Genomic DNA, 26,975 nt, shown 5'->3' with positions numbered 1-26,975 from the left:
TGTGCAGAATGCAGTGGGGTTATTCTGTATAGAATCAAGAATTGGAAGAGACTGTAATGACCATCTAGGTCCAATCCCCTCTTGGAGGAGTACCCAATTCAAACACTCCTGAAGATGGCCTCTGTGTATAGACCTCAAAAAAAAAAGTACCCTGTGGGGCAGTTTTATTCCACTGACAAAACTGTCCTTACTATCAAGAAGTTCCTCCTAATATCTCTGAATTAGCTGCATCAAAACTGTAGTGGCAAGTAGAGATTTTTTTTCCATTTCAGGAGTGATTTGAGAATCTGCAAGTTTCTTCTGATGTGAGAGAATTAGCCGTCTACAAAGATGTTGCCCAGGGGACACCCAGATGTTTGAATGAAATATATAACAACAATTGAGCAAGCAACAATTTATTTGTGAAATGTTGGTAGTACATCTTCTTAATCCATGTTTGGATACTTACATCACCAACTACTTCCTATGCTTCCAGCTAATTTCTGTGTAACAAACATTTCCTGTTTACTTTTATCTGATGTGAATAGCATATTGTTTTGAATGGAGACCAGACCTTGGACTCTAGTTGCACAGCCTTCTAAACCCTGGTTAAACATGCTGCTGTGAAGGTATTTTAAAAAAATCTACCATCTGGAATTTCATTCTAGTTATTTAAGCTATGCAGAGGTTTCCATTTGAAGACATGAAAATACATCAGGTTTACACTACATTTTTTTAAAACACATACGGAGAAATACACAGTTGTCCTGTTGATGAACAGGGTCAAACTGGTGAGCTGCAATGGTATCTTGTAGATCTCTGCTTCCACATCTTCATTTCATTTGCTAAAAGTAGGATTTAAAAAATGTTTTGAGAAATATGCATCAGTCTCCAGTCTGCTACCGAGCACAATTCAAAGTGCTGGCTTTAGCCTATAAAGCCCTGAAAGTTCCAGCCCAGCTTACCTGTCGGAAAGTATTTCCCACTATGAACCATTGCAAAGGTTAAGAACATCGGGGGAGGTCCTGCTCTCGGTTCCACTATCCTTGCAAATGTGACTGGTGGGAACGCGAGACAGGGCCTTTCTCAGTGGTGGCCCCTCGTCTGGAACTCCCCAGTGACATCAAATCAGCCCCCTCCCCCCTCCAGACCTTTAGAGAAAATATGGTTGTGGCACCAAGCGTTCAAACAGTAGATGCAGCAATCAAGAATGAGATTGATTCTATGTGACTGGCCTGAACTGTGATTTTGAACTTGCGTGATTTTAAATGAATGTGTTAATAATAACTGTATTATTTGTAAATGATATTTTAAATCTGTGTGATGGCATCGAATGGCTGCCTGTTGTGAAGCTGTCCTGAGTCCCCCCTCGGAGGTGAGAAGGACAGAATACAAATATACGAAATAAATAAATAAATCAGTTTTGTAATGAAAAGGTAACAAAATTTATAGTATTTGTTCTCCCCAACCTGCAAATAAAGAAGGGATTGTCTAAAGTGAGTAAACGGGAGGGAGCTAATCATAGGCTAACCCACTTACTCAACCCCTTCCTGCAGCGATTCCACTTCAATATTTATTAGCTTAGAAAACAAATCTGTTTTGTGACGTGACTTGCTCATTTGGGTAAAGAGGTTCCGCTATAATTGCTTGTCTCCAGATACTCTTTTAACAAAGCCATTAATGTAAGTTTAACCTTTCATCTGTATTTCCGCTGCATATCAGGCCAACCTAAGATGAATTAAAGCTTCATCACAGCTTTGTGAAGAGACAATTGACCCCAAGTGGATTCTCAGATAGTATAAAGTGAAGCATGCAGAGGTCTAAGGAAGATTTAGATAGCACACAAGGACTGGATTGCTTCAACAGAAAGAGTAGATTTAATTGGCTGCATAACATTTAATTGTAAATATATTTCTATTATTAGACTTGATTGGCCCCATACCTATCAGCTGAGCTGTGTAATCGCAAACAAAGCAGAGTTTTTCATATACCAGAACATCTTTAAAATTAAAGTCTGGGCCAAACTTATTTCATCCAGGCTGCACATGTTTTATACTGCTATTATTTAACTGTTTGGTCTGTTTTAAAATTGGGGGAAATAACCTTTTAATGTATCCTTCAGCTAATTTTATTGGAAGCCCTGTTGAAATCTAATAAGTATAGGAACAGTTGTTAGCAGCTTCAGGTTTTTTCCCTTTCAGGTTATGTGACTACTTGCAAGGGAGGCAGATAAAATCCACCAGTTCCAATTAACCTATTACTACAATGCCTTATTCTTTGCTGCCTTTGCCTTCTTACTGTCTCTCTTTACACCCATGTATTTCCATTGGATTTGGGTCCTCCTCACTGTATTCCTTCGAGCAGATAAAGGAATTAAATGTAAGCTGATCACTCATGGGACCAAGATGGTTCCTTCAAAGTTCTTTTGCCTTTATAATAGTAGGATGAACTTTAGGGAATTTTTCCCCTTGGTTCCACTCAGGACAGTAGCTTGCACCTGATTTTGCAATACTTGGGACAAGTTACCAACCTGAAGTGCTCTCCCTTTGGTCTCAATGGGCAGAGTGAAAGCAGAGATGGCACCCACAACACAAACTGAAGCAAAAAGGCAAAGAGCTCCCAGGAAAGAAGCATTCATAAGCACCTGCAAATAAAAAGATATTGGGGTGACCATTTTAAAAGATCCACAAAAATACATACTATATTATCCCACAGCTTGGATATTAGGAAGAACTTCCTAACTGGAACATTAGGAAGAACTTCCTAACTGAGAGCCGTTCAGCAGTGGAACTCTGCCCTGGAGTGTGGTGGAGACACCTTCTTTGGGTGCTTTTAAGGAGAGGCTGGGTGACCATCTGTCAGGGATGCTTTGAATGTGATTTTCCTGCTTCTTGGCAGGAGGTTGGACCGAATGGCCATCGAGGTCTCTTCCAACTATATGATTCTATGCCTACACTGTGCAATTAGTGCAGTGTGATACCACGTTAACTGCCATAAGTCAATGCTATGGAATTATGGAAGCTGCAGTTTTACAAAGTCTTTGGCTTTTTCTGCCAAAGAATGCTGGTTCCTCACCAGACTACAACTCTCAGGATTCCCTAGCATTGAGTAAAAGAGATGTCACACTGCACTAATTGTAAAATGTAGATATACCCAGGCTTTCAGTATTGCAGACTCCAATGAAATAAAGATGGATCCCAGGTAAAGATGGATCCCATGCAGCTTTCCAGTATACACAACTCTATTCAAAGTCTTGCAGAAAAACAAAGAAAGCCAGTTCTATGTGTTGTTGAACGCTTTGATGGCCAGAATCACTGGGTTGCTGTGAGTTTTTTGGGCTGTATGGCGATATTCCAGTAGCATTCCCTCCTGACCTATATAACCCCACTTGTCTTGTTTCCAACAAACCTCTGAACAAACCTCTGAGGGTGCCTGCCATAGACACAGGCAAAATGTCAGAAGAGAATTCTACTGGAACATGGCCAGGCAGCTGAAAAAACTCACAACAACCCAAAGCCAGTGCTAACTCCCATTCCACTAATCCTCTCAAATATAACCCTGCCTAGCTTTGAAGTAGCTGGTAACTGAGATTTACCAGCTACTTGTTTATGTTCCCACCACAGTTCCGCAGGCTAGTCTCGACAAAAGGACATTTCCTGGCCAAATGGCTGGAAACTTATCACCTCTATGCTACTTTTTATTTAGAATCCTTCTGAATGGCATGGTCTCTACTTCATCTTGTTTGAAGTTGAACAAGCTGTTGGATTAACTTACTTATATTCACATTTTTCAGTATGAGTCATGTTATTCCCAAAGAGAAACTTGGTGGGTGTGTGTTCAAAAATCTGACTGCTTTTTTTAAAAAGAATTTCAGTTATCCTGTCTAAATAATGGTATTAGTAAGTAAAGGTAAAAGTTTCCTGTAGACACCTCCAAGGTCATGTGGCCAGCATGACTGCATGGAGCACAATTACCTTCCTGCCGAAGCAGCACCTACTCACACTTGCATGTTTTCAAACTGTTGGGTTGGCAGAAGCTGGGGCTAACAATGGAGGCTTACCCTGTCCTGCAGATTTGAACCGCCGACCTTCCAGCAAGTTCTGCAGCTTAGCGGTTTAACCCACTGTGTCACCACGGCCCCATTATTCGTATTAGTACAGGACCAAAAAAAAAAAACCCTGAATGCCCAATTTCTTTTAATACGTTTTCCTCTCATTCAGAATGAATGAATCTGTTATCCTACATAATATTGGACTTGCCACTTTTGTTACTAATTTGTAAGCTTGGCATATTATGCTGAATACAGATGTATTCCTTGGATTTAGGAGGACTCCAAAATTCGAAATGGTTTATTCCTGTATTCCTATCTTTTAAGAAATTGACATGAAATTAGACCTGATATATATAATCTATATGATTTATTAGAAAGTTTGGGTAGTTAATTTTCATGGGTACAGGGAATTTATGAAGAGAAAGATTTTTTACCTGTGCTATAAAAGGTGCCGTCATAGCACCAATACGACAGAGAGAACCGCTGGTCCCCAGGCCTACAGCTCTCATTGTAGTTGGATAAACCTATAAGAAAATTATATATCACAGTTCCTGTATAGAGAAGTACAACATCTGTTACAGAGAAGAAGAAAGTAAAATAAAGGGAAGTTATTCCATACCTTCAAAGGTGAAACACAAATGTGATCAAGATAGCAAAAGTTATTAATGAGGAAGAACAAACAAGCAAGGAGAGGCTGGAACAGTTTGTTGTTGTCTGAGCTAACTGGGAAAAGCAATATTCCATCCTATTGTTTCTTTTACTTGAGTGCCAAGTACTTTTGCATTGTGAACACAGTTTTCAACCACTGAACTAAGGTGAAGATGAAAAGGAGAAATAGGAGACGAGAAAAAAGATCATTTTTAAGGCAGGATGGGACGGCAGAAGGTTCATTGGGATCATCCCTGCCAAATCAGGAAACCCAGAGGATGTGTTTTTCATGTAATTACGTTGTCAGTTACACATACCTCTTCTCTGCCATTCATAAATTCAGAAACATCTTACCTCTGCTGTGTAAATGTAGATAGTATTGAAATTTGCAGAGACAAAGGCACGCAGCATGAAGAGAAAAGCAATGAGACCCACACTAAACAGAAAAAAGGAAGAGAAGATAAAAATGGACAGTCATTCAGTATCTAAGTTGTGGAATTCAATGGCTCATCACACCAAAGAAATCTATCAGACAGAACTGTATGCCAGAATATTTACAAACTGCATCTAGTGCACTAAAGACTTTTCTTAACTAGCATATGTATTTAGATAATTTTATTAATTATTTATTTACTGACCATTTATATCACCATTTATTATGGGATTTCAAGTTGGCAAACAGATTTTTAAACCACTTATAATAATTTCAGAGTAAAACAATAAAATAGCTGGAGCATGATAAATCTATATCAAATACAACCACAAGCTTAGAAGGCTAAAAGTAAAGGTTTCCCCTGACATTAAGTCTAGTCATATCTGACTCTGGGAGGTGGTGCTTATCTCCATTTCTAAGCCGAAGAGCCAGCATTTTCCATAGACACCTGCAAGGTCATGTGGCCAGCATGACTGCATGGAGCACCATTACCTTCCTGCTAGAGCGGTACCTATTGATCTACTCACATGTGCATGTTTATGAACTGCTGGGTTGGCAGAAGCTGGGCCTAACAGTGGAAGTGCACCCCGCTCCCCAGAATAGAACCACAAACCTTTTGGTCAGCAACTTCAGCAGCTCAGCAGTTTAACCCACTGTGCCACCAGGGGATCCGAATTAGAAGGCTAAAGCGATTAAAAACCATGCACATGCATAATGCAATTAAATTAAACTCAGTAAAGCTGTGCCTTGACTTGGAGCCATGAAGAAACCAATATTGACAGTGATTGGACCTCCAAAGAGAAGGCATTTGACAGTTGGGGCATTTCCAGTGTCCTCACACACTGTATTGCCCCCACCTGTGGGACACAAAATGCAAAAGGTTGTCTGTTAGTTCTACCCTGGCTAGTCTTTATTTCCTCTCCTCCGTACCTTTTCATTTATAAGTACAAAGAGGTTTCTTGCAAATTTATGTAACTAGTCAAGTAATCAGATAGGATTAAGGATGACCTTAACAGGCATACTTTGTCCAGATTTGTTCAAACATCCTCTTCATTGCTATAAACTACAGAAGTAGAACTAGTGTCCCATCTACATAATTTCTCTCTTATATAAGGGTTCTATGATTGACTCAGTCTGCAGTTCAGTCTGTGTAATTCCCTTATCTCTGAGGGCTATTCTACCTTTTATAGATGGCCAACCCAGAAATCACCTCCATTCAGGCAAGAAACTGGAAATAAACTTATTATTATTATTATTATTAGTAGTAGTAGTAGTAGTAGTAGTAGTAGTATATAAAGTATACAAATATACAAACATTAAAACAGAATTAAACACAAAAAGCATTTTAAAAATTCAGTTAAAATCCATCAAAACATATTCAAATTTAAAAACGATAGCATCCCCTGACTAGATCTTAAACACCTTCATCTTTAAATGCCTGTTTGAATAAAAAGTTTTTAGCCTGCCGCCGGAAGGACAGCATAGACGAGGATGTTGTGACTTCCCTGGTCAGGGAGTTCTGGAGTCTCAGTCCCATCAACTGAGCTTGAGGTGGAGGTGGGACTGAGAGAAGGACCTCTCCTGAAGATCTCATGGCCTGGACAAGTTCATACAAAGAGATGCGGTCAGCCAAATAGCCTGGACCTGAACCATCTAGGGCAGGGTTTCTCAACCTGGGGGTCGGGACCCCTGTGGAGGTTGCGAGGGTGTATTAGAGGGGTCGCCAAAGACCATTAGAAAACACGGTAATTTCTGTTGGTCATAGGGGTTCTGTGTGGGAAGTTTGGCACAATTCTATCGTTGGTGGGGTTCAGAATGCTCTTTGATTGTAGGTGAGCTATAAATCCCAGCAACTACAGCTCCCATATGTCAAGGTCTATTTTTTCCCAAACTCCACCAGTGTTCACATTTGGGCATATGGAGTATCCATGTCAAGTTTGGTCCAGATCCATCATTGTTTGAGTCCACAGGGCTCTCTCGATGTAGGTGGACTACAACTCCAAAACTCAAGGTCAATGCCCACCAAACCCTTCCAGTATTTTCAGTTGGTCATGGGAGTTCTGTGTGCCAAATTTGGTTCAATTCCGTCATTGGTGGAGTTTAGGATGCTCTTTGATTGTAGGTGAACTATAAATCCCAGCAGCTACAACTCCCAAATGACAAAATCACACACACACACCCCCAAATCCCACCAATATTCAGGGCGGCTAACTACTGGCACACCATGGTGCCCACAACCAAAAGCATACATATACAATTTAAATAAAAACAATATAAAACAGTATAAAAACATTCAAAAACATTCACAGTATAAAAACCCTTCCAATATTTTCTATTTGTCATGGGAGTTGTGTATGCCAAGTTTGGTTCCATTTCATCATTGGTGGAGTTCAGAATGCTCTTTGATTGTGGATGGACTATCAATCCCAGCAACTACATCTCCCAAAATCAATTCGTCTGCACCCCACCAGTATTCAAATTTGGTCGTATTGGGTATTTGTGCCAAATTTGGTCCAGTGAATGAAAATACATCCTGCACATCAGATATTTACATGACTGTTCATAACAGTAGCAAAATCACAGTTGTGAAGTAGCAACAAAAATAATTTTATGGTTGGGGGTCACCACAACATGAGGAATTGTATTAAGGGGTCACAGCATTAGGAAGGTTGAGAAACACTGATCTAGGGCTTTAAAGGTCATTACCAGCCCTTTGAATTGTGCCTGGAAACAGACTGGCAGCCAGTGGAGCTGCTGCAACAGGGGTGTTTTCTGACCCTGCAGCCAGTTCCAGTTAGCAACCTGGCTGCAGCTTTTTGGACCAGCTGAAGTTTCCAAGCACTCTGCATAGGCAGCCCCAGATAGAGCACATTAAAGTAATCCAACTTGCATGTGATCAACTACAACCTCTCAGCATAAAGCAAAACCATCATACAGGACCATTAAATACAAGTCTTTTGGAGTAGGACAGGAATGGGGAAGTATATGGTTCCAGTTCCATACATGTCATATTGTGGTTCACCCATCCATCTGCACAAGAGACCACATATCTGTGCTTTTCTATGCAATTCCTCTCAAAATGGATGCACAAAAATGGAATTATGAGTGGCACTGCTAAAGCAAGGACACTGTGAAAGGAGGTAAGAGATAACCCCTTCTGCAATGCACCAGGAAGCACAGTTTGAGCAACCTTTATCAGAAATTCCAAAATACGAATACTTCAAAATCTGAAGTTGGCCACATGGGTAATTTAGATAGTAACAACTTTGCTTTCTGGTGGTAAAGTGTACAAAAATGTAGCTCCATGCACAAAATTATTTAAAATATTGTGTATAAAATTACCTTCAGTCTAAGGTGTTTATGAAACATAACTGATACTGTGATACTGCAACAACATAAAAGACAAAGGTAAAGGCCTTCCCCTTTTTCATCTCCAGCGTCTGGAGGCAATGCTCAACCCCGGCCATGGGGAGGTATGCTTGTTCCATTTTTCCATGGTGCGAAACTTGTTGTCGGTAGATATCTCCAATCATTTTACCTGCATGCCTGTATGGGGCATTCTTTTACCTTCTCGCCGAGGCTCTACCCATTGATCTACTCAGATGACATGTTTTCAAACTGCTAGATTGGCAGAAGCTAGAGCTGACAGTGAGATCTTACCCTGACTCGTGGCTTCGAATTGCCAATCTTCCAGTCAGCAGTTTTCCTGCAGCTAGAGGTTTATCTTGCTGTGCTACCACGGTAAATACAAGTATTCCAAAATCTTTCTGATCCCAAGCATTTTGATAAAGGGATACTCAGGTTGTGCATACAATCCTAAACCACGAGATGTATAAAATAGCATAACTGGGATTGTGTCACTGATAAGATTTCAGAAAACAATCACTTTTCTAACTCAGATTATTTTATCCCATTGCACTGTTCTTGAGATGGCTGATTACAGCTAACATTATTATAAAATAAAATAGAATAATTTATTTTCAGAATGAGTAACAAGTACATAGAGGCCTAAATCTTCTTAGTTCCATTTAGCGGAGATCATTTGAATCAATGTTGACTTAATATACAGCAGTAGGCAGTCTCTAGTTGAGACTAATCAACAGTAGTGTTGAGCCAATGTAAGACACTGTACACATCAGAAAGGGAAGTCTTTTCATCACAGTTCTGTCACTATATATAAACATTTACCTTGATGTGCATATATTCAGGAGGAGGAAGAAGACTCCAGTGCATCCCATGGTTATGGTCAGGCTCAATCGCCTTCCCAGGAAATTGATGCCCAGAATATTTAAAGGGTTTACTGGAAACAGAGACAAAGCAAATTATACCTAGTTGCAAAATCAACTATGAACCAACTAAAATGCTCTACCATGGCTGAGTAATATCTGGTTCTTTGGATGTTGGGTTCCAACTCCCACGAGTCTCAGTCAGATTGGTCAGTGGTGAGGCATGGGTGAATTGCATCTGATGGGATGCAAAATACTGACCCCTGCATTACATTTTTCTTCTGTGAAGAGGACAAAGAAGACCTCTTCGAAGTGGGATAATGGATCTAGTAAATACAACGGCACTAGAATGCAGAATAAGCAAGTGTTTCACAGTGTATATTGGAACAAAAACTCTCAACACAACACATTCTGTGGTCCAGCAACGACTCATTGGAAAAGGGATGCTGGAGTTGCAATTGACAAGTTAATGAAAATATGGATCCAGTGTGTGTGGACAATTCTAAAAGGGAATTTGCAAAATGAATGGAAGAAACCACCTTTTATGGCTTCTAGCTGTGAATGGAAATATATTAGTCATCTTGTACTAGTTGATGAAGAACTTGAGTAAGAGTGTACTATTGCATTCATGTCTTGGTGGTAAACTCCTGATAGCCACTGGTTGGTACCAGGGGGAGAAAACATGCCAGAAGCTTATCAGCCTACATCACAGCAAAATTTGCTGTGTGTTATGTGGCTGCTTTTACCTGCCCTTCCAAAAGCTATCCATTATATACAGAGAAGGATATATTACATGCAATCTCTCCAACTGTGCTGATGAACATGATTTGGTAATCCGACGGGGCAAACAGATGGCAGAAGCAAGGACTATGGGTCCCCTCAAAAGTATCACCAATTTCATCCTTTCCTGTTCCTCCTTCTGTTGAACAAACCAGGTTCTTCTCCAGTAACTCTGCACTTGCCAGGATAACACCATAATAAGCAAAAGATATAGTGAGCCTGTAAAAGAAAGAGATGGGAATGAGTAGGTGGGAAGCCAGAAGTGGAAATGAAACATTCTGAATAATGTTGGAATGCAAGAAGTAGGGCCCTGAACTTCAGATTCAAGGCAAGCAAGGGTAGGGAATGTGTGGACCACACGGAATCCCCAATATTATTTTATGTCCCCTCATCCACAAGACCATCCAGAACTCCTCAGAGTTGTCTCATAAGGAACAATTGTGCAATGCAAGGAGATAGCAACCCTTTTCCAACAATGAATAGTCAAAGTGTTGACTTCAAGATTACTTCCTGTGGGGAAAGAGACTTGTCCTCTGCAATAATAATAATAATAATAATAATAATAATAATAATTCCACCTTTATCCTGATGGTGGGATTTAAGGTAGATAATGTATTGAAAACAACATGAATTAAACCCCCCCCCCCCATGCTTCTAAAATTGGGGGTCCAAAACCTTAGAGTTTGGGATGCCATTTCCCTCCAAAAAAAACAAACAAAAACATTTAGAGTGTCATTTAGTTCTAACAACTTCCTGAGAAGGATGCAGCCCCAACTTTCCTATTGTTTCTTATCCCTGAAATAAAGCAACAAAGGTAATCATAGCAGTCTTCCACCTAGCCAATAGGTTGTGGAATTTTACTACTATGGGATTCATAAATATTCCTACTTCATTAAACAGCACAGTGCTTGCAAGGAAGTATGGAGAAGAGGCTTGCTATTAAATTACCACACATCTTTGGAACATTTCTAAAGAATTTCAAAGACATGCTACTGAGTTACTGAAATATTACCTTCAATGTATCAAAGAACTCTGCAAGACAGTGTGGTATAGTGGTTTAAGGACACTGGGAGATTAGGATTCAAATTAATGCTTCGTCATGGAATTTGCAAAATTAATGCAGGCATGAAAAAATAATCCCTGTTCTATGTGACTATTCTTAACATTTTTGTTTTGTTCCTTTAGCTTTATCTTATTTTTAATAAATATTTTTAAAAGAAAAATTGAAAAAATTAAAAAAAGCGAAACATGAATGTTCCTGAGCAAGTCAAACTTATTCAGTCTCAGAAAAAAGCAATGCAACCTCTTTCAATTCCAAGAAAACCCCATGACAGGTCACATTAGTTGGAAATTACTTGAAAGGACACCACTGCAACATTAAAGATCTCATGCAAATTCCCATTTAAGTTTTCTCACACTACATAATAACAGTGATTTGATAAACCGCCATGGTTCCATCCTATGAAATCCCAGGTTTTACATTTTCCTGCGATATTCAGAATTCTCTGCCGGAGAGTTCTAGTGCTTCCCCAAACAATAAACCCAGAACTCCATAGAATGCGGCTGTGGCAGTTAAATGGAGTCAAGGGCGACATCTACACCTAACAAAGAATTCAGGACAAAATGTTGCAGCAGAGGTGGTAGCAAAGCGAATATACACCCGATCACATGCAAAGCCCTGGAAGTGAGTCAAACCTGGGGAGTGTTGGTTATACCCAGCAGAGAAGTTGGATCCTACCCAGTTCCAGGAACTGCAATATCTGTGGCTTCGTGGCCATGGAGGTTTCAGGCTATGTTTCAACTCCCCTTGCTATGCACATGTGTGCCCTTAATCGGTTTCACCATGTGATGTTATTTATACCTATGTGTGCAGATATGCATTACATGGCCTATTGCAGAGTATCCATCCCATGATTTTGTTTATTCATAGAATCATAGAATCACAGAGTTGGAAGAGACTTCATGGGCCATTCAGTCCAACCCCCTGCCCAAAAGCAGGAAAATAGCATTCACAGAACCCCCAACAAATGGCCATCCAGCCTGTTTAAAAGCCTCCAAAGAGGGAGCCTCCGCCACACTCCAGGGCAGAACTTTCCACTGCTGAACAGCTCTCACAGTTAGGAAGTTCTTCCTAATGTTCAGGTGGAATTTCTTTTCCTGTAGTTTGAAGCCATTGTTCTGCGTCCTAGTCTCCAAGGCAGCAGAAAACAAGCCTGCTCTCGTCTCCCTGTGACTTCCCTTCATATATTTATACATGGCCATCATGTCTCTTCTCAGCCTTCTCTTCTGCAGACTACATGCCCAGCTCTTTAAGCTGTTTTTCATATTCTGGCGTAAAGCCTCTAAAAAGCATTTCTGCATGCGTTCATGCTGTACTTATTTTGCTTACTGCATTTTTAGATGACTTTAATCCACATTACATGGTCAGTGGCAATGTGCCCAAGGGCTATATTTATGACATGAACAAGGTCTTGTATCTTTCCAAACTGACTGCATAACACATTGCAGCCAAAATATTTGAATTTCCTAATAACTGGTTTCAAGATATTTTGAGCATACAAATTTGAATATGTGCCCAGGCTGGCAAGGCTCTGTTGACAGTGCGTGTGTGATCGCATGCATGTATTAGAAGTTTATTAGGCCCATTTCCCACTTTTCGCTCCCTCTATGGCTTAAGCAACGAAGCAAGTCAGAGGACAACGGTGTGTGACACTGCAAGAAAAAAGACCCCATTATGTCTTGATGCATGAACAAATTCAGTATGTAACTTCTATGGATAGTGCAGCTCAGTGAACAGAATGCAGGATTTAAGAGACTGTGTGCCTATCTGCATGTCTGAATGGTTATAAATGACAGCAGTCCAACTGAATATGATTGTTGGCTGAATCCCAGCCACACAGAGGTTGCGTGAGAATGCTATACGATGGGACTGTTTCAAAAGACTTGGATGGATGCACAGGATACTTGTGCAGGCTTATTCTCTATTCTGTATTAATCTTTTATTCCCACATACATTCCCCAAGTAAGAGAGGGAGCAATAGGATTTTAAAAGGATTTCATTAGCGGTGATTCAGCTTCTTCCCACTGTGATACAGAGGCAACTGGGGCTTGCAGAGAGCCTTCCACAGCATAAAGAAAAAGGACTTGCAAATTCTATTAGCATAACCAATTTTCTTCCCTTCTAACTGACTAGTTTCTGAATAATAGCTCCACTCCTTAAAAGGCAACTGAACCTACTCCCTTGACATGTTCCATTGATTTCCATTTCCTTATGCACTGCCATCTGAAAGAAACAAATCAAACATATTTACCATATAATCCATATTTGTAGAGATGTCCTTAAGTATTTGGGATCCATAAGGTCTTTGAATCTACCCCTTTTTTGCTGAAAGTAATTTCAAATGACCAGTCAGAAATACATGAAGAAAAATGTGACTGAAAAGCTAAGGACACAACACATGCTTGGCAGTTATTTCAGGATTACAGTCAATTCACATATCAGGCTGTGCAACATCCAGATCTTTGGGGTGAGCACTACAACTTTCATAATCTTTTACTATTGCCAATGTTGGGTTGGGCTTCTGGGAGTTGAAATCCAAATCTGACTCAGTGGCAAAATTCATGGATGGAGAACTGGTGTGGTATAGTGATGTGAACATTGGATCACCACCGGAGATTGGGTTTCAAATCCTTGCTCCATTATGGAAAGCTCCTGGGTGGCCTCAGGGAGTCACACTCTCTTGGCCTCAAGAAAAGGCAAAGAAAACCTCCCTCTGAAAAAAAAATCTTCCCAAGAGAACCCCATGAGAAGATCATCTTAGAGTTGCCATAAGTGAGAAATGACTCAAAAACATGCAAGAACAACAACGTTGGATTGGATTGTTATGCGTTTTTTGGGCTGTATGACCATGTTCCAGTAACATTCTCTCCTGGCGTTTTGCCAGCATCTGTGGCCAGCATCTTCAGAGATCTGTTGACCTCTGAAGATGCCGGCCACAGATGTAGGTGAAACGCCAAGAAATAATGCTACTGGAACATGGCCACACAGCCTGAAAAACTGATAGCAATCCAGTGATTCTGGCCATGAAAGCCTTCGACAACAACAAAGTTAATCATTGGCTTTTAGCTATAATAACAACAACATGTACAGAGGCAGGATGCCACTGAATAACAGATGCTCAGGACTAGTGAACAGCTGTGGTTTTGCTCTTAAATTTGTAATTACCATGCCAATTAGTCATGGGCCTAAGTTTGGATTTCATAATTTCAGCCACAAGTCTATCACTAACACAACAAGAATATATTCAAGCTTACATCAACAGGCTCCACCAATTTTCCTTCAGGCATAACAGAGCGATTCATCTTAGCAATCCACTGCAGGGTGGCAAGGGCAGCCTTCTCATTTCCACATGAGACATTGTACCGGGCAGACTCGGGGATAAACTACAAAATGCATTGGGGTAAGAAAAAGCATTTACCAGCATTACTGCTTTTAATGTAGTAAAGATTAGACTGTACATAGTAATTACTAGTAATAAAGTTTGTCATAATTCACAAACAGGATATATAGTCAAGCCTTATTAACAAACACAACAGCTTATAATATATCATAATTCATAACCTGAAGTCTAGAACAGATTTGTTTGCTTGAACAGTATCTTCCAGCATCAGATAGTTGCATTCTTGCAACTCCAAAATATTCCATCACAGCTAAAAGTAATGATGGATTTCTATCAGACAAACTTATGAATAATGGAATGTATCTACTTGGTAAATTGGTCAGTGAAGGACAAACCATACCTGCCAAGCACATAAATGATAAGCCAAGTGATCAAGTTTCAAAAATGCCATCACTTGAATAAGAACAAAGCAAAAAGCACGTCTCACAAACAATACTCTAGAGCACTGGTTCCCAACCTCTTTTTGACCAGAACCACTTGACTAGGGACCACTTTGATCAAGGACTACTTGACCAGGGACCACTCTCCAACATGAGTACCAAAAGTGCTATGGGTCAGTTTTTGGTCAACTTTAGATTTGGTTTGGGGTGCTGATTCAGAAAATTGCATTAGATAGACCACATCAGCTCTAGCTTCTAATACAGAACATATGCAATGGTCAGTGGCAGGCAGTGCAATAGGAGCAGTAATACAATAAATGAATAAAGAGGATTGAGGATCGCGGACCAGATTTTCATCCTCGCGGCCCACTGGTTAAGAACCACTGTTCTAGGACAAGGATAGACAATGGTGAGTCAGGGGTGCACATGTCAGAGTGCTGCAGAAGCTTGGAAGCTCAGAAGAAATGGACGCTTGAGACTTCAGTAGAAAACAGATATCTAGCTTTACTAAGCAGCTCGAAATATACAGCATACACCATCAGTAGACAGACAGGAACAACAAGGAGGAATGACTAACACACTCACTGGAGCTATAAGGACATCTCTGTGTCCTCCCTACTCACTCAAGGCAATGCTCAGGGTCATATCTTCACAGCTTATTAGCTCTACTGTTTAACCCTTTCTGTGTCAGAATACTCTCTGGCATTACAATCCTGTTACAATCACAGCCATTGTACATAAAATTATGTACATTTAAACACACACTATACATAAATCTTACACTAACAGCACAAACATTGGTCCTCCAAATGTTTGAGGTCTTCACTCCACAATCAGCATGCCCAGTTCTCAGAGCTTATGGAAGCTGAAGTTCAAAGCATCAGGAGAACCAAAGGCTGCTCTAGATGTTTTGGGATGCAACACTCATAGTTCCTTTCCACTCGCTGTGTGGGCTGGGACTAATGTGAGTCACAAACCAAAATTATATGGAGGTCCACCACTAAATGATTTTAATTCTGTCTTCCTCTGAGGCTGAGATACTGTGGGTTGCCCAATGTTGTCCATTGTGTTCTTAGGGTTGAGCAGGGATTCAAACCCTGGTTACTCCTGACTCCTAGTCCATCACTCAGACTTCTACACTACCTTACCAAATTGCCTTCTGCTGCAACAAATTAACTGTATGGGTGCCCTATTAATGGAATCATACATTTTCCACACCTTAAATGCTAGGATGAGAATGATGCCTGGAATAGCAGAAACTCGAACCAGCCACCGCCATCCAATGGTTGGATTAATCACGGATGCCAAGCCAATAATTAATAAGGAGCCTGTCAACCAAAACACCTGCCAAGAGGAGAAGTAGTGGTTAAAACATGAAGTGATGATGGGACTCTCTCTGTTATTTGTTATAGCAGCATCTCCTCTCCACAGTCACATCAGCATTCATGACTTCCTTCCAACTGCTATTGCTGCATAAAACATTATTATGAAAAGAGATTTAGTTATGCTCTCTGGCTTCCAACTCGCAGGCTGTCAATACAGATTTCGATAAAGCAAGCACTGTGTTCATCAACTTAGCTCTGGAAGGTTGAATGTCAGCTGTCAGGGTTCCTCAGAATGGAATATGTGGCACAGTCAATTACTGGAGAATAAATTTATTCGGTGCTTACAGGCACACACATTTCATATTGCAAAGAGTAAAGAGATTTCATAGAGGGAACTATGTACTTCTACAGTTCTGGAAATTTGTTTATATCCTCATTTGGACATTAAGTCCACTAGCTGACCTTGAGCTGGTCAATGTTACCTAGACTAACATATTGCAAAAGATTGCCATTGAAGGTAAAACGCCTTCTGTTATCAAAAACAGGATGTCAATACAGCACAACCCACATCTGTGGGATCAGTACCTGCTGTTTTAGTTATTCACGTTGTTGTTGTTGTTGTTGTTGTTATGGTTATATTAAATACTGGGATGTAACATATCTATACTTGCTTGCAATAGAAGTAATTGTATTAGATTAATAATTGATTATAAATATATATATAGGATGTTTTTAATGCTTGCCTTAGTGTTTAAATGTTTATGTCTTATGTTTAATGGCTTTAATTATTTTAATTTATAATTATATGTTAGTGTTTAGTTATTATGATTTTTTTTCTTTCTATATATATGTTGGCATTGAATTTTTGCCATTAATATGTTGTAAACTACCTTGAGTCCGCACCGGTTTGAGAAAGGCAGTATCTAAAAATAAATAAATGAATAAATATAACTCAAAATTTAATGTATTGGAGTCAGGAATCCATAACTACATCTGGAATACCAAATACCAAATGATACCAAGTGGGTTAGTGTACTTTTTCTTTAACTAGCAGATATTAGCAGTTACTCTTGAAATCCCACTATAAAAAGTAGATCTCCCTATAAGATAAGAATCAGGAGAGTGGTGTTAATCTGACAAATATGAAACTGAATTTCCTAAAGTATATAAAGGGAATGTTGCAGTACTTGACCTCTCAAAATTTCTGCTCTGAATACGTTTATAGGCAACTTAATGACATGATCATCATAACTAATTTTGAAAAAAATCTGGAAAAGGTAAAACATTGAAACATCATAAAACAAAACCAAAAAAACACAACTCCAATCAAATAAATAGTAACTTCAACTTATTACTTTATCACTATCATCATCACCACCAATCATCATCATCACCAGTATCCTGTTTTATCCTGTCCTAAAATGGCATCCAAATCATCCTAGGTCTTGAGATTTCAATAGCAAACCCTGAGATCAAAAGACAACTCCTGGTGGCTCACAGCAGGAAGACGTCTATTATACCATTAAGCAGGATATCGTAAATATCAATCACCAGTGCTCAGGGAATATTCAATTTTTAAAGTCCTAATAAGATAATATATACACAATATAGACACACACTTTTCAAGTCTGTGCTCTTGTCCTGAGATTCCTTCCCCTTCTGAGAACTGGAGACAAAAGGCCACTACTATACATTGATACCTTGACATATGAGTTTACTTCATTCTGTGACCAAGCTCATATATCAATTTGGTTGTATGACAAAGCAAATTTCAGCACTGAAATGCATTGAAACTTAATGAATGTGTTCCAGCGCCCTAAAAACCACACCAGTTCCCCCCACTGACCTGCCAAAGGAAGGCCGCAAGCAAGTTGTACTGGGCCTGGAGCAAGCTGTGCACACTTCCCCAGCTGAAGGAGGAGCCTCCATGCCCATGAGCAGGCCCATGGCAAATTGCGTGGCTGGCCATATAGTACTCTCACAAGAGGTAGTGCTAATATGATAGTACCTGCCATCTTGCACAGGACCTACTCCCGGGGCGTGGAGCCTCCTCCCTCAGCCGTGGCTCATAACTCAGATTGCCACTCGCAAGTTGGAACACACAATCAGAGGAATTATGGCTCATATCTCAGATTGTTCATATGTTGGGACGCTCGTATTCCACTGTATTACATCCCAGCAGATTGACTTCATATTTACCTGTGATAATGGCAACATATAGCCCCGATATTTTGTAGGCAAAAATTCTGTTTTTATTATTAGCCTAAAGGAAACAAGAAAAAGTTAAGAGAACAAGTAAAATGCATAATACTGTAGGTCATCAGGTAATACGGTTCCTCATAGGAGCCTGAAAGGAGCCTCAGATTGTCTGGAGAAGTCATTTTTTCAGCCTTACAACTTACACATGTATGGTTGGTGAGGACACAAGATAGGAAAGAGGCCCTGGAACCTTTTTCCTAGCAAGGCTGGAATGGCACATGAAAATTAGAAAGATCTGACAACTCCATTAAACAGTTTTGTACACGTTGAAGCAACTTTTTTTTTGGTGTAAGTGTAATATTTTCTTGTTGCTTTTCTAGTTGTCTATTAAGGGCATTTTAGGTGGCACAGCAGGTTAAACTGCTGAGCTGCTGAACTTGCTGACCAAAAGGTTGGTGGTTCGAATCTGGATTGTGGGGTGAACTCTCACGGTTAGGCCCAGCTCCTGCCAACCCAGCAGTTCAAAAACATGCAAACGTGAGTAGATCAATAGGGACTGCTTTGGCGGGAAGGTAAGGGTGCTCCATGCAGTCATCCTGACTACATGACCTTGGAGGTGTCTACGGACAATGTTGGCTGTTTGGCTTAGAGCACCACCCCCCAGAGTCGGACACAACTAAACTTAATGTCAAGGGGAAACCTTTACCTTTTTAGAGACACTCTTAGTAGAGTTTTAATCCATTCCCTTGAGAGTCCTTGGTTTTTTTAAAGGTAATTGAGAGGTAATGAATAATATAACACAATATTTTTTAAAAAATAAAACATCAGTAATGTTAATTAAGAGGGCAAGGGGTTCTAAAGTGTTACATACTAAACTACTTTTAGATAACATGTGACATGTTATTCATAGTATAACATTACCCTTGTGCATGACCTGACAGACCACATCCCACCATGGTTCGGAGGAAGACAAACCAGATGTACGATGGGGAAAATGATGCCAGCAAGGAGAAATAGGCTCCCCAGATGAAAGAGAAGAATAAAATCTGGAATAGGAGATACATAACAGAAGTAAATTGCCTTGAAAGCAAAATTCTGCACTGGTTACTAAAACTTTATTCTTTATCCCATTGAACCAAGAGGTAGGTGTGTTTATTCTAGAGAAGAAGAAAACAAATGAGATGGGATCGATAATTGCCACCTTCATATGTGCGAAGAGCTACTATGCAGGGAACGGAACAAACGTTTTTACACAAAGGGAAGAACATTTAAGCCATAAGTAAAACTATTATTCTTTATTAATGCAGTTGCTGTCTTGGACATTTTTCCCAACTGAAATTACAGTAGAATATACACATAAGTGTACAGCTTCACCAAAAATTCATGGGGCCTTATAAATGTTTTCTCTTGGGTGTTTTGTTTTGTTAAGTTGCATTTTTCTTGTTCAAAGATTGTTTACAAGCATACTGATCATACACAAAAAAGAAAATTGTTTTACAGATGGCTTTTAAAACCCATAAAGGGTGTATTAGAAAATTACTTCAAAGATTTTCATTAGCTGGTGGAGAAAGTGGACCAGATTTTCCAACCAAGGCATTTAATACCACACTGTGAACTTATAACAGGAGTGAAATATGTTATAAGTTTACAGTTGGGCCCTGGAGAGTTAAAGAAAGCTACCTTTTGGGCAGGGTTGGCTGCAATGTTTGGGCAGATGGGCAACAACTACCGAAATCCAGACCCTATTCCAAATAAATGTGTGTGTCAAAGGTGTCTGCAATGTTCTAAAGACCCTTGTTCTCTGTAGTTCTGGCTAACAAGGCTAGAATTAGTGGCAAGGAATGGCTGGGATGCACATTCTAGCTAAATCTTTAGTATAAGCTTCCAGAGAGTTGTTCTATGTTGGAAAGTTGTTCCACAGTGGCTTTTTCTATAGTAGAACAAACCACTTTCACTGAAGAGGCCTAAACGCCATTTGTCAAACATGTTCTGGTAGCTTCTTGTACTGTTGATCCTCCACCGAAAACAGAGTTTGATAGATGATCTTAAATATCCCAAACCTATGATTTAAGGTCCCGGGTAGTCATAATAAGAAAATGTATTGTTGAAGGCTTTCATGGCCAGAATGTTGTGAGTTTTCCAGGCTGTATGGCTCTCCTGACATTTCACCTGCATCTATGGCAGGCATCCTCAGAGGTTGTGAGGTCTGTTGGAAAGCACCCAAACACGAATCAAGGAACATGAAAAGCACTGCAGACTACTTCAACCAGAGAAGTAAGCCATAGCAGAACACTTGATGAACCAACCTGAACACAGCATATTGTTTGACAACACAAAAATGCTGGACCACTAGACAGAGAAGCCATTGAAATCCACAAGCATGTAAACAATTTCAACAGAAAGGAAGAAACAATGAAAAGGAACAAAGTCTGGCTACCAGTATTTTTAAAAACCCCTCTAAAATAATAACAGTAAATAAATAACAACACTCAAAAACAGTGGAATTCCAGATAAGAAACAATAAGGGCCAGCTAATCACCTTCCAACAAAGGATTCCCCCAGGCAGTAAGAAGTCAGACCTTAGAACTGTCAGGACATTAAATGCTAATCAAGGTGACCAATTGAAACATTCACACCTACCCCAAACAGACAAGAGTTCTTTCTCCTATCCTGGACAATCCACAGATATATAAACCCCATTTTCCTAGTTTCCAACAGACCTCACAACCTTGGAGGATGCCTGCCATAGATGCATTTGAAAGATCAGGAGAGAATGCTTCTGGAACATGGCCATACAGCATGGAAAACTCACAACAACCCACAATAAAAAGATCTTCAGAGACTTAAACAGCTCTTTTGCCCAGCACTTAAAAGCAACACCCACCAAAATATCTCCTTGTTTACCTTCCAGCGGCCATATCTATCAGCTAGAACTCCAAATATTAAACTGGATACCATGTAACCAAAGAACACCATCTGAAATGAATATAAAGCAGCATGTATTGGAAAACTGATAGACATTTTACCCTTTTATGGTATATGTGCTATGATTTAACTCCAAAACAAAGGGACTTGAGAACTAGGAGTGCCAAATCTAGATTTTTGGAAGGCCCATTAGTGAGGTGAGAAGGTGGAGTTCAAGGAGGGATAAGAGTTGAGGATGCAACCAGGGGCGGAAAGAAGGTAGAACTGGGAAGAGCACAGGGAGGGGGTGAAGAAATGTTAGTGTGGAATGTGTGACCTGTATAAATTGCTCCCATTTTGTTTGTTCTGTGTGGTACCTGGCAATTCCAGAGAGCACACATTAGTTTTCTGCTGAAGATGTGGTCAGACCACATCTGGAATACTGTGTCCAATTCTGGGCACCACAATTGAAGGGAGATGTGGACAAGCTGGAATGTGTCCAGAGGAGGGCAACTAAAATGATCAAAGGTCTGGAGAACAAACTATATGAGGAATGGCTTAAAGAGCTGGGCATGTTTGTTTAGCCTTCAGAAGAGAAGCCTGAGAGGTGACATGATGGCAGTGTAAAATATGTGAGAGTAAGTGATAGGGAGGAGGGAGCAAGCTTGTTTTCTGCTGCCCTGGAGACTAGGACGCAGAACAATGGCTTCAAACTACAAGAAAGGAGATTCCATTAGGAAGAACGACCTGTGAGAACTGTTCAGCAGTGGAACTCACCAGAGTGTGGTGGAGGCTCCTTCTTTGGAGGCTTTTAAGCAGAGGCTGGATGGCCATCTATTGGGGGTGCTCTGAATGCGATTTTCCTGCTTCTTGGCAGGGGGTTGGTTTGAATGGCCCACGAGGTTTCTTTCAACTCAATGATTCTATGATTCTGTAATTTATAATCTCCTCAATTTTGTTCTCAATTGGGAAACAAGGCCAGGAATATTTAAAGGATCTTTAATATTTTCAAGTCTAGTAGTTGAACAGTTGACTTTTCACTATCTAAAGTTTTTCATCCAACACTCTGGTCAAACTAAGATCACACTGCAAATGCAAGAGAAAATACAGCTGGGTTCCTCCCAGATTCTCTGGAGTAACTCAAGGCCATCTGGAGCTATTCCAATTATCTGATGCAACAACAATCCCAACTTGACACATACATATCTCTATCTTCAATAACAGCCAGTGTTACATCAGTTCATAGTGTGATATTGTGAAAGAGTGTCAGATTGGGACTTGAGAGATTCACATCTTCATTTGAATCCCTAAACCACCAGAACAACCTTACAAGATCACTGCGAGGAGGAGGAGGAGGAGGAGGAGGAGGAGGAGGAGGAGGAGGAGGAGGAGGAGGAGCAGGGCTATGTACACCATCCTAAGCTCATAGCTGGATGTGTGTGTGCAAAACAAACTAACCAACTAATAAATATAAATAAATTATAATATGCATACTCTCAGGAAAAATCCTCTACAATATTTCTTACATCTCTTGATCTGGGCCTCCGAATCTTTACTTGCTTCCCTTTTCAGCATGACTGATTAATCGTTTCAGGTTTTAATACAACTTTAGATGAGCTATCCCAAAACCTGTCCAGCACTTTGGTTAGATCCTTTAAAGTTCAGGCTAAAGCCCACTCGGGGTTTCAATGCCCACCCTCCAGTTTTCTCTGTTGATCTGTGATGTATGTCACTCTACCAAAATGTAGTTTTACACAGGTCCTGGTGGCCTCTGTTCTTTTCCTGACATGCAGAGATTTCTGTCATTGGAAGTACTTCAGACATTTTTATTGTTTGTTTGTTTTCCAGGATGATTGGACTGTTCTTCTTTTCTACCCTTATCCTCATATTCTGCCATTATTTTCTCTACCCCCATATAATAGTTTGCATTTACAGACAATGAAGCTTTGCGTTTACAGACAATGAAGTCTAACTTTATAGAAGGGATATATAAGAACATTCCCAGAGAACAACAGCTTTGCATTTGTGGAAACAGAGTGAGTCAGCACACAATACATTGTGTGATACATTGAAAAATATATGAAATCCCAAGAAATACATTATTTGTTATAATTAGAGCCAGTAGCTGACCTGAATGATTCAGTTAAAATTATATATTTGCTGTCTACTTCCATTTAGTCATTCCTGGTTACTGCAAATCTAATTGCGGTGAAAGCTGCCAAGAATTGCCTGGGGGAATAATTGAGATTAATTGTTTCTCATAACAAATATGGAAACAGAAAATGTATTTGCACATTTTGTATGTGCTTGTTGTAGTCATAATATTTTGATAGCTCTTAAATATATATTTTTTAAAAATTTCTTTTTAATCTTTCATTACAATGATTGGTTGTCATTGTTTTTTCTTTTTTGTGGTTATATGTATCCTGTATTTGATTGTCTTATAATAATAAATTGGAAATTAATCAGCAAAAAAAGGCCTCTCCCAGCTTTGCCACTTTCCTTTCACCAGCAGACAAAGACCTTTATGTTTTTTTTATTATTAAGGTTTTTTTTTCCTTTGGGAGCCATCTTAGTTTCCACTCTGGGAGAAAGGCACCATATAAATGAAAAATAAAATAAAAACTGTGGTTAAAATAAAGTCTACTCACAGTTGTCACAAAAGCCACTTGCCAGTTTTGAAGTTGCCATTCACACCGGATAACCGGACTCACCACAGCAATCAGCATAATTTCCATGGCTTCTGTCACCTTCAGGGATAAACAAACACACATAAGCACTGTGTCCAACATTTCAAGGGCAAATAAAGGATTGGCCTTATTATTTCCCAATTCTCTTTCTAAGGAAAAGACATTAGAAAGCCTACCATTTTGAAAAACAGCTGCCAGACTTTTTCAACCATATCATTTCTGACTAATGGCAGCTCTATGGCATGGTGTTTTCTTGGTAGAATTTGTGTAGAGGTGGCTTTCCCTTGTTTTCTTCTAAGGCTGAATAAGATAGAGTGACTTGCCCATGGTCACTCAGAGTTTCCATGATTGTGCAGGGATTTAGACTTGGTCTCCCAGTGTTGCAACTCAGTGGCCAAAGCAGCCAGGGACTGATGGGTTCACCGATGATTCAGACTGAGAAGGGAATGTGGGGTTTCCTGGAATCCAAGGGGATACAGGCCAAGGGAATGAAATTGGCTGGTTGTTGCCTGGGGGATGCAGGCCAAGAAAATGTAACTGCATCAGACAGTGCTGAACTTCAAGGTCAGTCTCAGGAATCAGAAACAACATCATTAGATAGGGGGTTGAGTGATGCTGAATTAACGGAGAACCACCTGGAGGTACGGAGATAAGCAAGGATTTCCGTTTGCAGATCACGGCAGAGAGTCAGCTCCGTAGATCAGCAAGATTACGTGGGAAACATGACTTCATGATTGCTTATTAACAACCAAATGTTTATTTAAAATTAGTTCAGGCAACATTGGTGTTCAAGGAAGAACCTACGCCCGAATTCTTGTGTAAAGTCATGCCCTGTTTTTGGATTTAAGTATCTTGGAAGGTTTTTATATTTTTGTTTCATGATTCTTGCTCAAGTTTAAGGATCTCTTTTGCTTATGGATTTATGCTTTATTTGTGACTTTTGGCTCTTCGTGGATGACATGACCTTTGGATCTGCGTGAGACATTTGGAATCCTTTGTGATTATCACCTATGGCTAAAACTGTTTTGGATTATTCCTCTGCTTTCTTTATCCTTCTTTTCCCATATACTTTGTGTGTGTGTGTGTTTTTACAATAAACTCTTTATACTTTGGACTCTTGTTTGGTACTGTGGTTATAAGAGGTTTCAGGCTTGAGGCGCAACATCCAGAGATCTAGTCCTGCTTCTTGTCCTAGTCCTCCTCCTCCTCCTCTTCCTCTCCTTGTATCTTCCTCCTTCCCCTTCCCCTTCCCCTTCCCCTTCTCCTTCTCCTTCTCCTTCTCCTTCTCCTTCTCCTTCTCCTTCTCCTTCTCCTTCTCCTTCTCCTTCTCCTTCTCCTTCTTCTTCTCTTCTCCTCCTCCTCCTCCTCCTCCTCCTCCTCCTACACCACCCCCACCACCACCATTAGAGAGCAGAGAGTGGCAAAGAAGAACCCAGCTGTGTGATTATAGCTAGCTGCTTCTATCCATCCCTCCAGTTCTCCATCAACCACTAAATGGGGTAAGTTCTCTGAGAATGGAGATATGGGCCTAAGCCCCTTCTACACTGCCATATAATCCAGTATTTGATCCCAGATCATCTGCTTTGAATCGGATTATATGGCAGTAGACTTGTGTAATCCAGTTCAAAGAAAACAATCTGGGGTCAGATATTGGATTATTTGGCAGTGTAGAGCCAGCCTAAGTGGAACTGTAAGCATCATCTTCCAAGATATGAGCAGATTATCTCAAAGCATTAAAACAGATCATCATTTTTAAGGTCAGGTTATCCCGTGCTGTGAAAAACTTACACCAGTGCTGCCCATTATCATAAAAAGCGCAATGTGAAATCTCCCAAAGCCAATGGTTTCCACAGCCTCTGCTACTGTGAATGTCTTCTGCTCTACCTCACCTGTGGTGTCTGGCTTGTGCTCTAAAACATGAAGAAAAATAAATAAAGTTAGTTGTAAAGCTGCTAGTCATATAAACATTTAATGGCAAATGAAGAACACATACAAGAACTTCACTCTTGAGGAAGGCTAGGGCAAACACAAAAGAAAATCCTGATTTGATTGTAATCCAGAGGTAGGAAAAATAGACCCCTCGGTTACAGGCAAACCATGGAGCCCCATTTTGCAAACAACATAGCTTCCAGATCTCCATATATATTTGTCTCCCCCTCTTCTCAATACCTCTCAAAGTTTTTCAGTATTTGGAAAATCACAAACTGGAAGAGATGCAACATCTAAAAACAGAGAAATGTGACAGTTCCCATTTCACCTTAAAATAAGGACCTTTAGCCATTTCTATGCAAAAGGGGATGTCTAGAGTCAATTGGTCCCCAAGTCCAAAATCCTTCATTTCTACACACTTTAAAGATGTTTTAAAGATGGAGTCCCACGATCAACCAGCAGATCTACTTTTATGTTGTTTGATGGGCTCCGTCTTTAAAATTACTTTAAAGTGTGTAGAAATGGGGGAACACCAGTGTATGATGAGGTTCCTAATGGCCAACACAAAATAAAGTGTGCTAAATGAAAGTTACACAGATGAGGGGAAGCATGTGTTGCAAGAGACAGATGCCTTTCATCGCTTAAATTTGCAAAAAAAGGCAATTGTATGTATCACCCAGTCTGTTTTGTTTTCTGCCCATTGGATTGTTTTTGTTGTTGACATTCATCAATTTGTTTATTATGGCTGCTTTGCCAAAAAACTTCACACGGATTATCTTAACAAAAACAATATAAAAAATGATATAAATAAACTTTGACATGAAACAAACAGACATTGATATGCCTAAGCGGCATATGCACATTGGTAATATCATAAGATGATGGATTTCGCAAACTAAACTCGGTCACTTAGGTCTATCACTAAGAAAAGCTTAGTCAATTATTATGTTCTCAATAGAAAGCAGACCTGC

At 39.9% G+C, this 26,975-nt stretch overlaps 1 protein-coding gene across 1 annotated transcript; it reads right to left on the bottom strand.

The window, feature by feature from the left end:
* Window positions 1–379: 379 nt before the first annotated feature.
* SVOPL (SVOP like) lies at window positions 380–25,980 on the bottom strand. The gene is made up of 14 exons (XM_060776856.2): window positions 25,864–25,980; window positions 24,037–24,135; window positions 21,386–21,457; window positions 19,403–19,527; window positions 18,482–18,545; window positions 16,176–16,301; window positions 14,432–14,560; window positions 13,429–13,502; window positions 10,131–10,336; window positions 9,300–9,411; window positions 5,033–5,114; window positions 4,465–4,554; window positions 2,510–2,623; window positions 380–824 (listed from the first exon to the last, which is right to left on the bottom strand). The coding sequence occupies exons 1-14, from the start codon at window positions 25,882–25,884 to the stop codon at window positions 813–815; spliced, it is 1,326 nt and encodes a 441-aa protein (XP_060632839.2). The 5' UTR covers window positions 25,885–25,980; the 3' UTR covers window positions 380–812.
* Between the last annotated feature and the right edge of the window lie 995 nt (window positions 25,981–26,975).

This window comes from Anolis sagrei, chromosome 5 (assembly GCF_037176765.1).
Source record: "Anolis sagrei isolate rAnoSag1 chromosome 5, rAnoSag1.mat, whole genome shotgun sequence".
NCBI classification, from domain to species: Eukaryota; Metazoa; Chordata; class Lepidosauria; order Squamata; family Dactyloidae; genus Anolis; species Anolis sagrei.
Note: the sequence above shows the minus strand (reverse complement) of the source record. Positions and strands in the feature narration are given on the sequence as shown.

Excerpts from the sequence above, each read along its gene's own strand:
- SVOPL (XM_060776856.2), bottom strand. The coding sequence starts at position 25,884 with ATGATAATGGGCAGCACTGGT. Across the intron at positions 24,136-25,863 it reads TGATAATGGGCAGCACTGGT|GTGACAGAAGCCATGGAAAT; the intron begins GTAAGTTTTTCA and ends TTATCCCTGAAG. Across the intron at positions 13,503-14,431 it reads AATTGGTGGAGCCTGTTGAT|CAAAAAAGGGGTAGATTCAA; the intron begins GTAAGCTTGAAT and ends AATTACTTTCAG.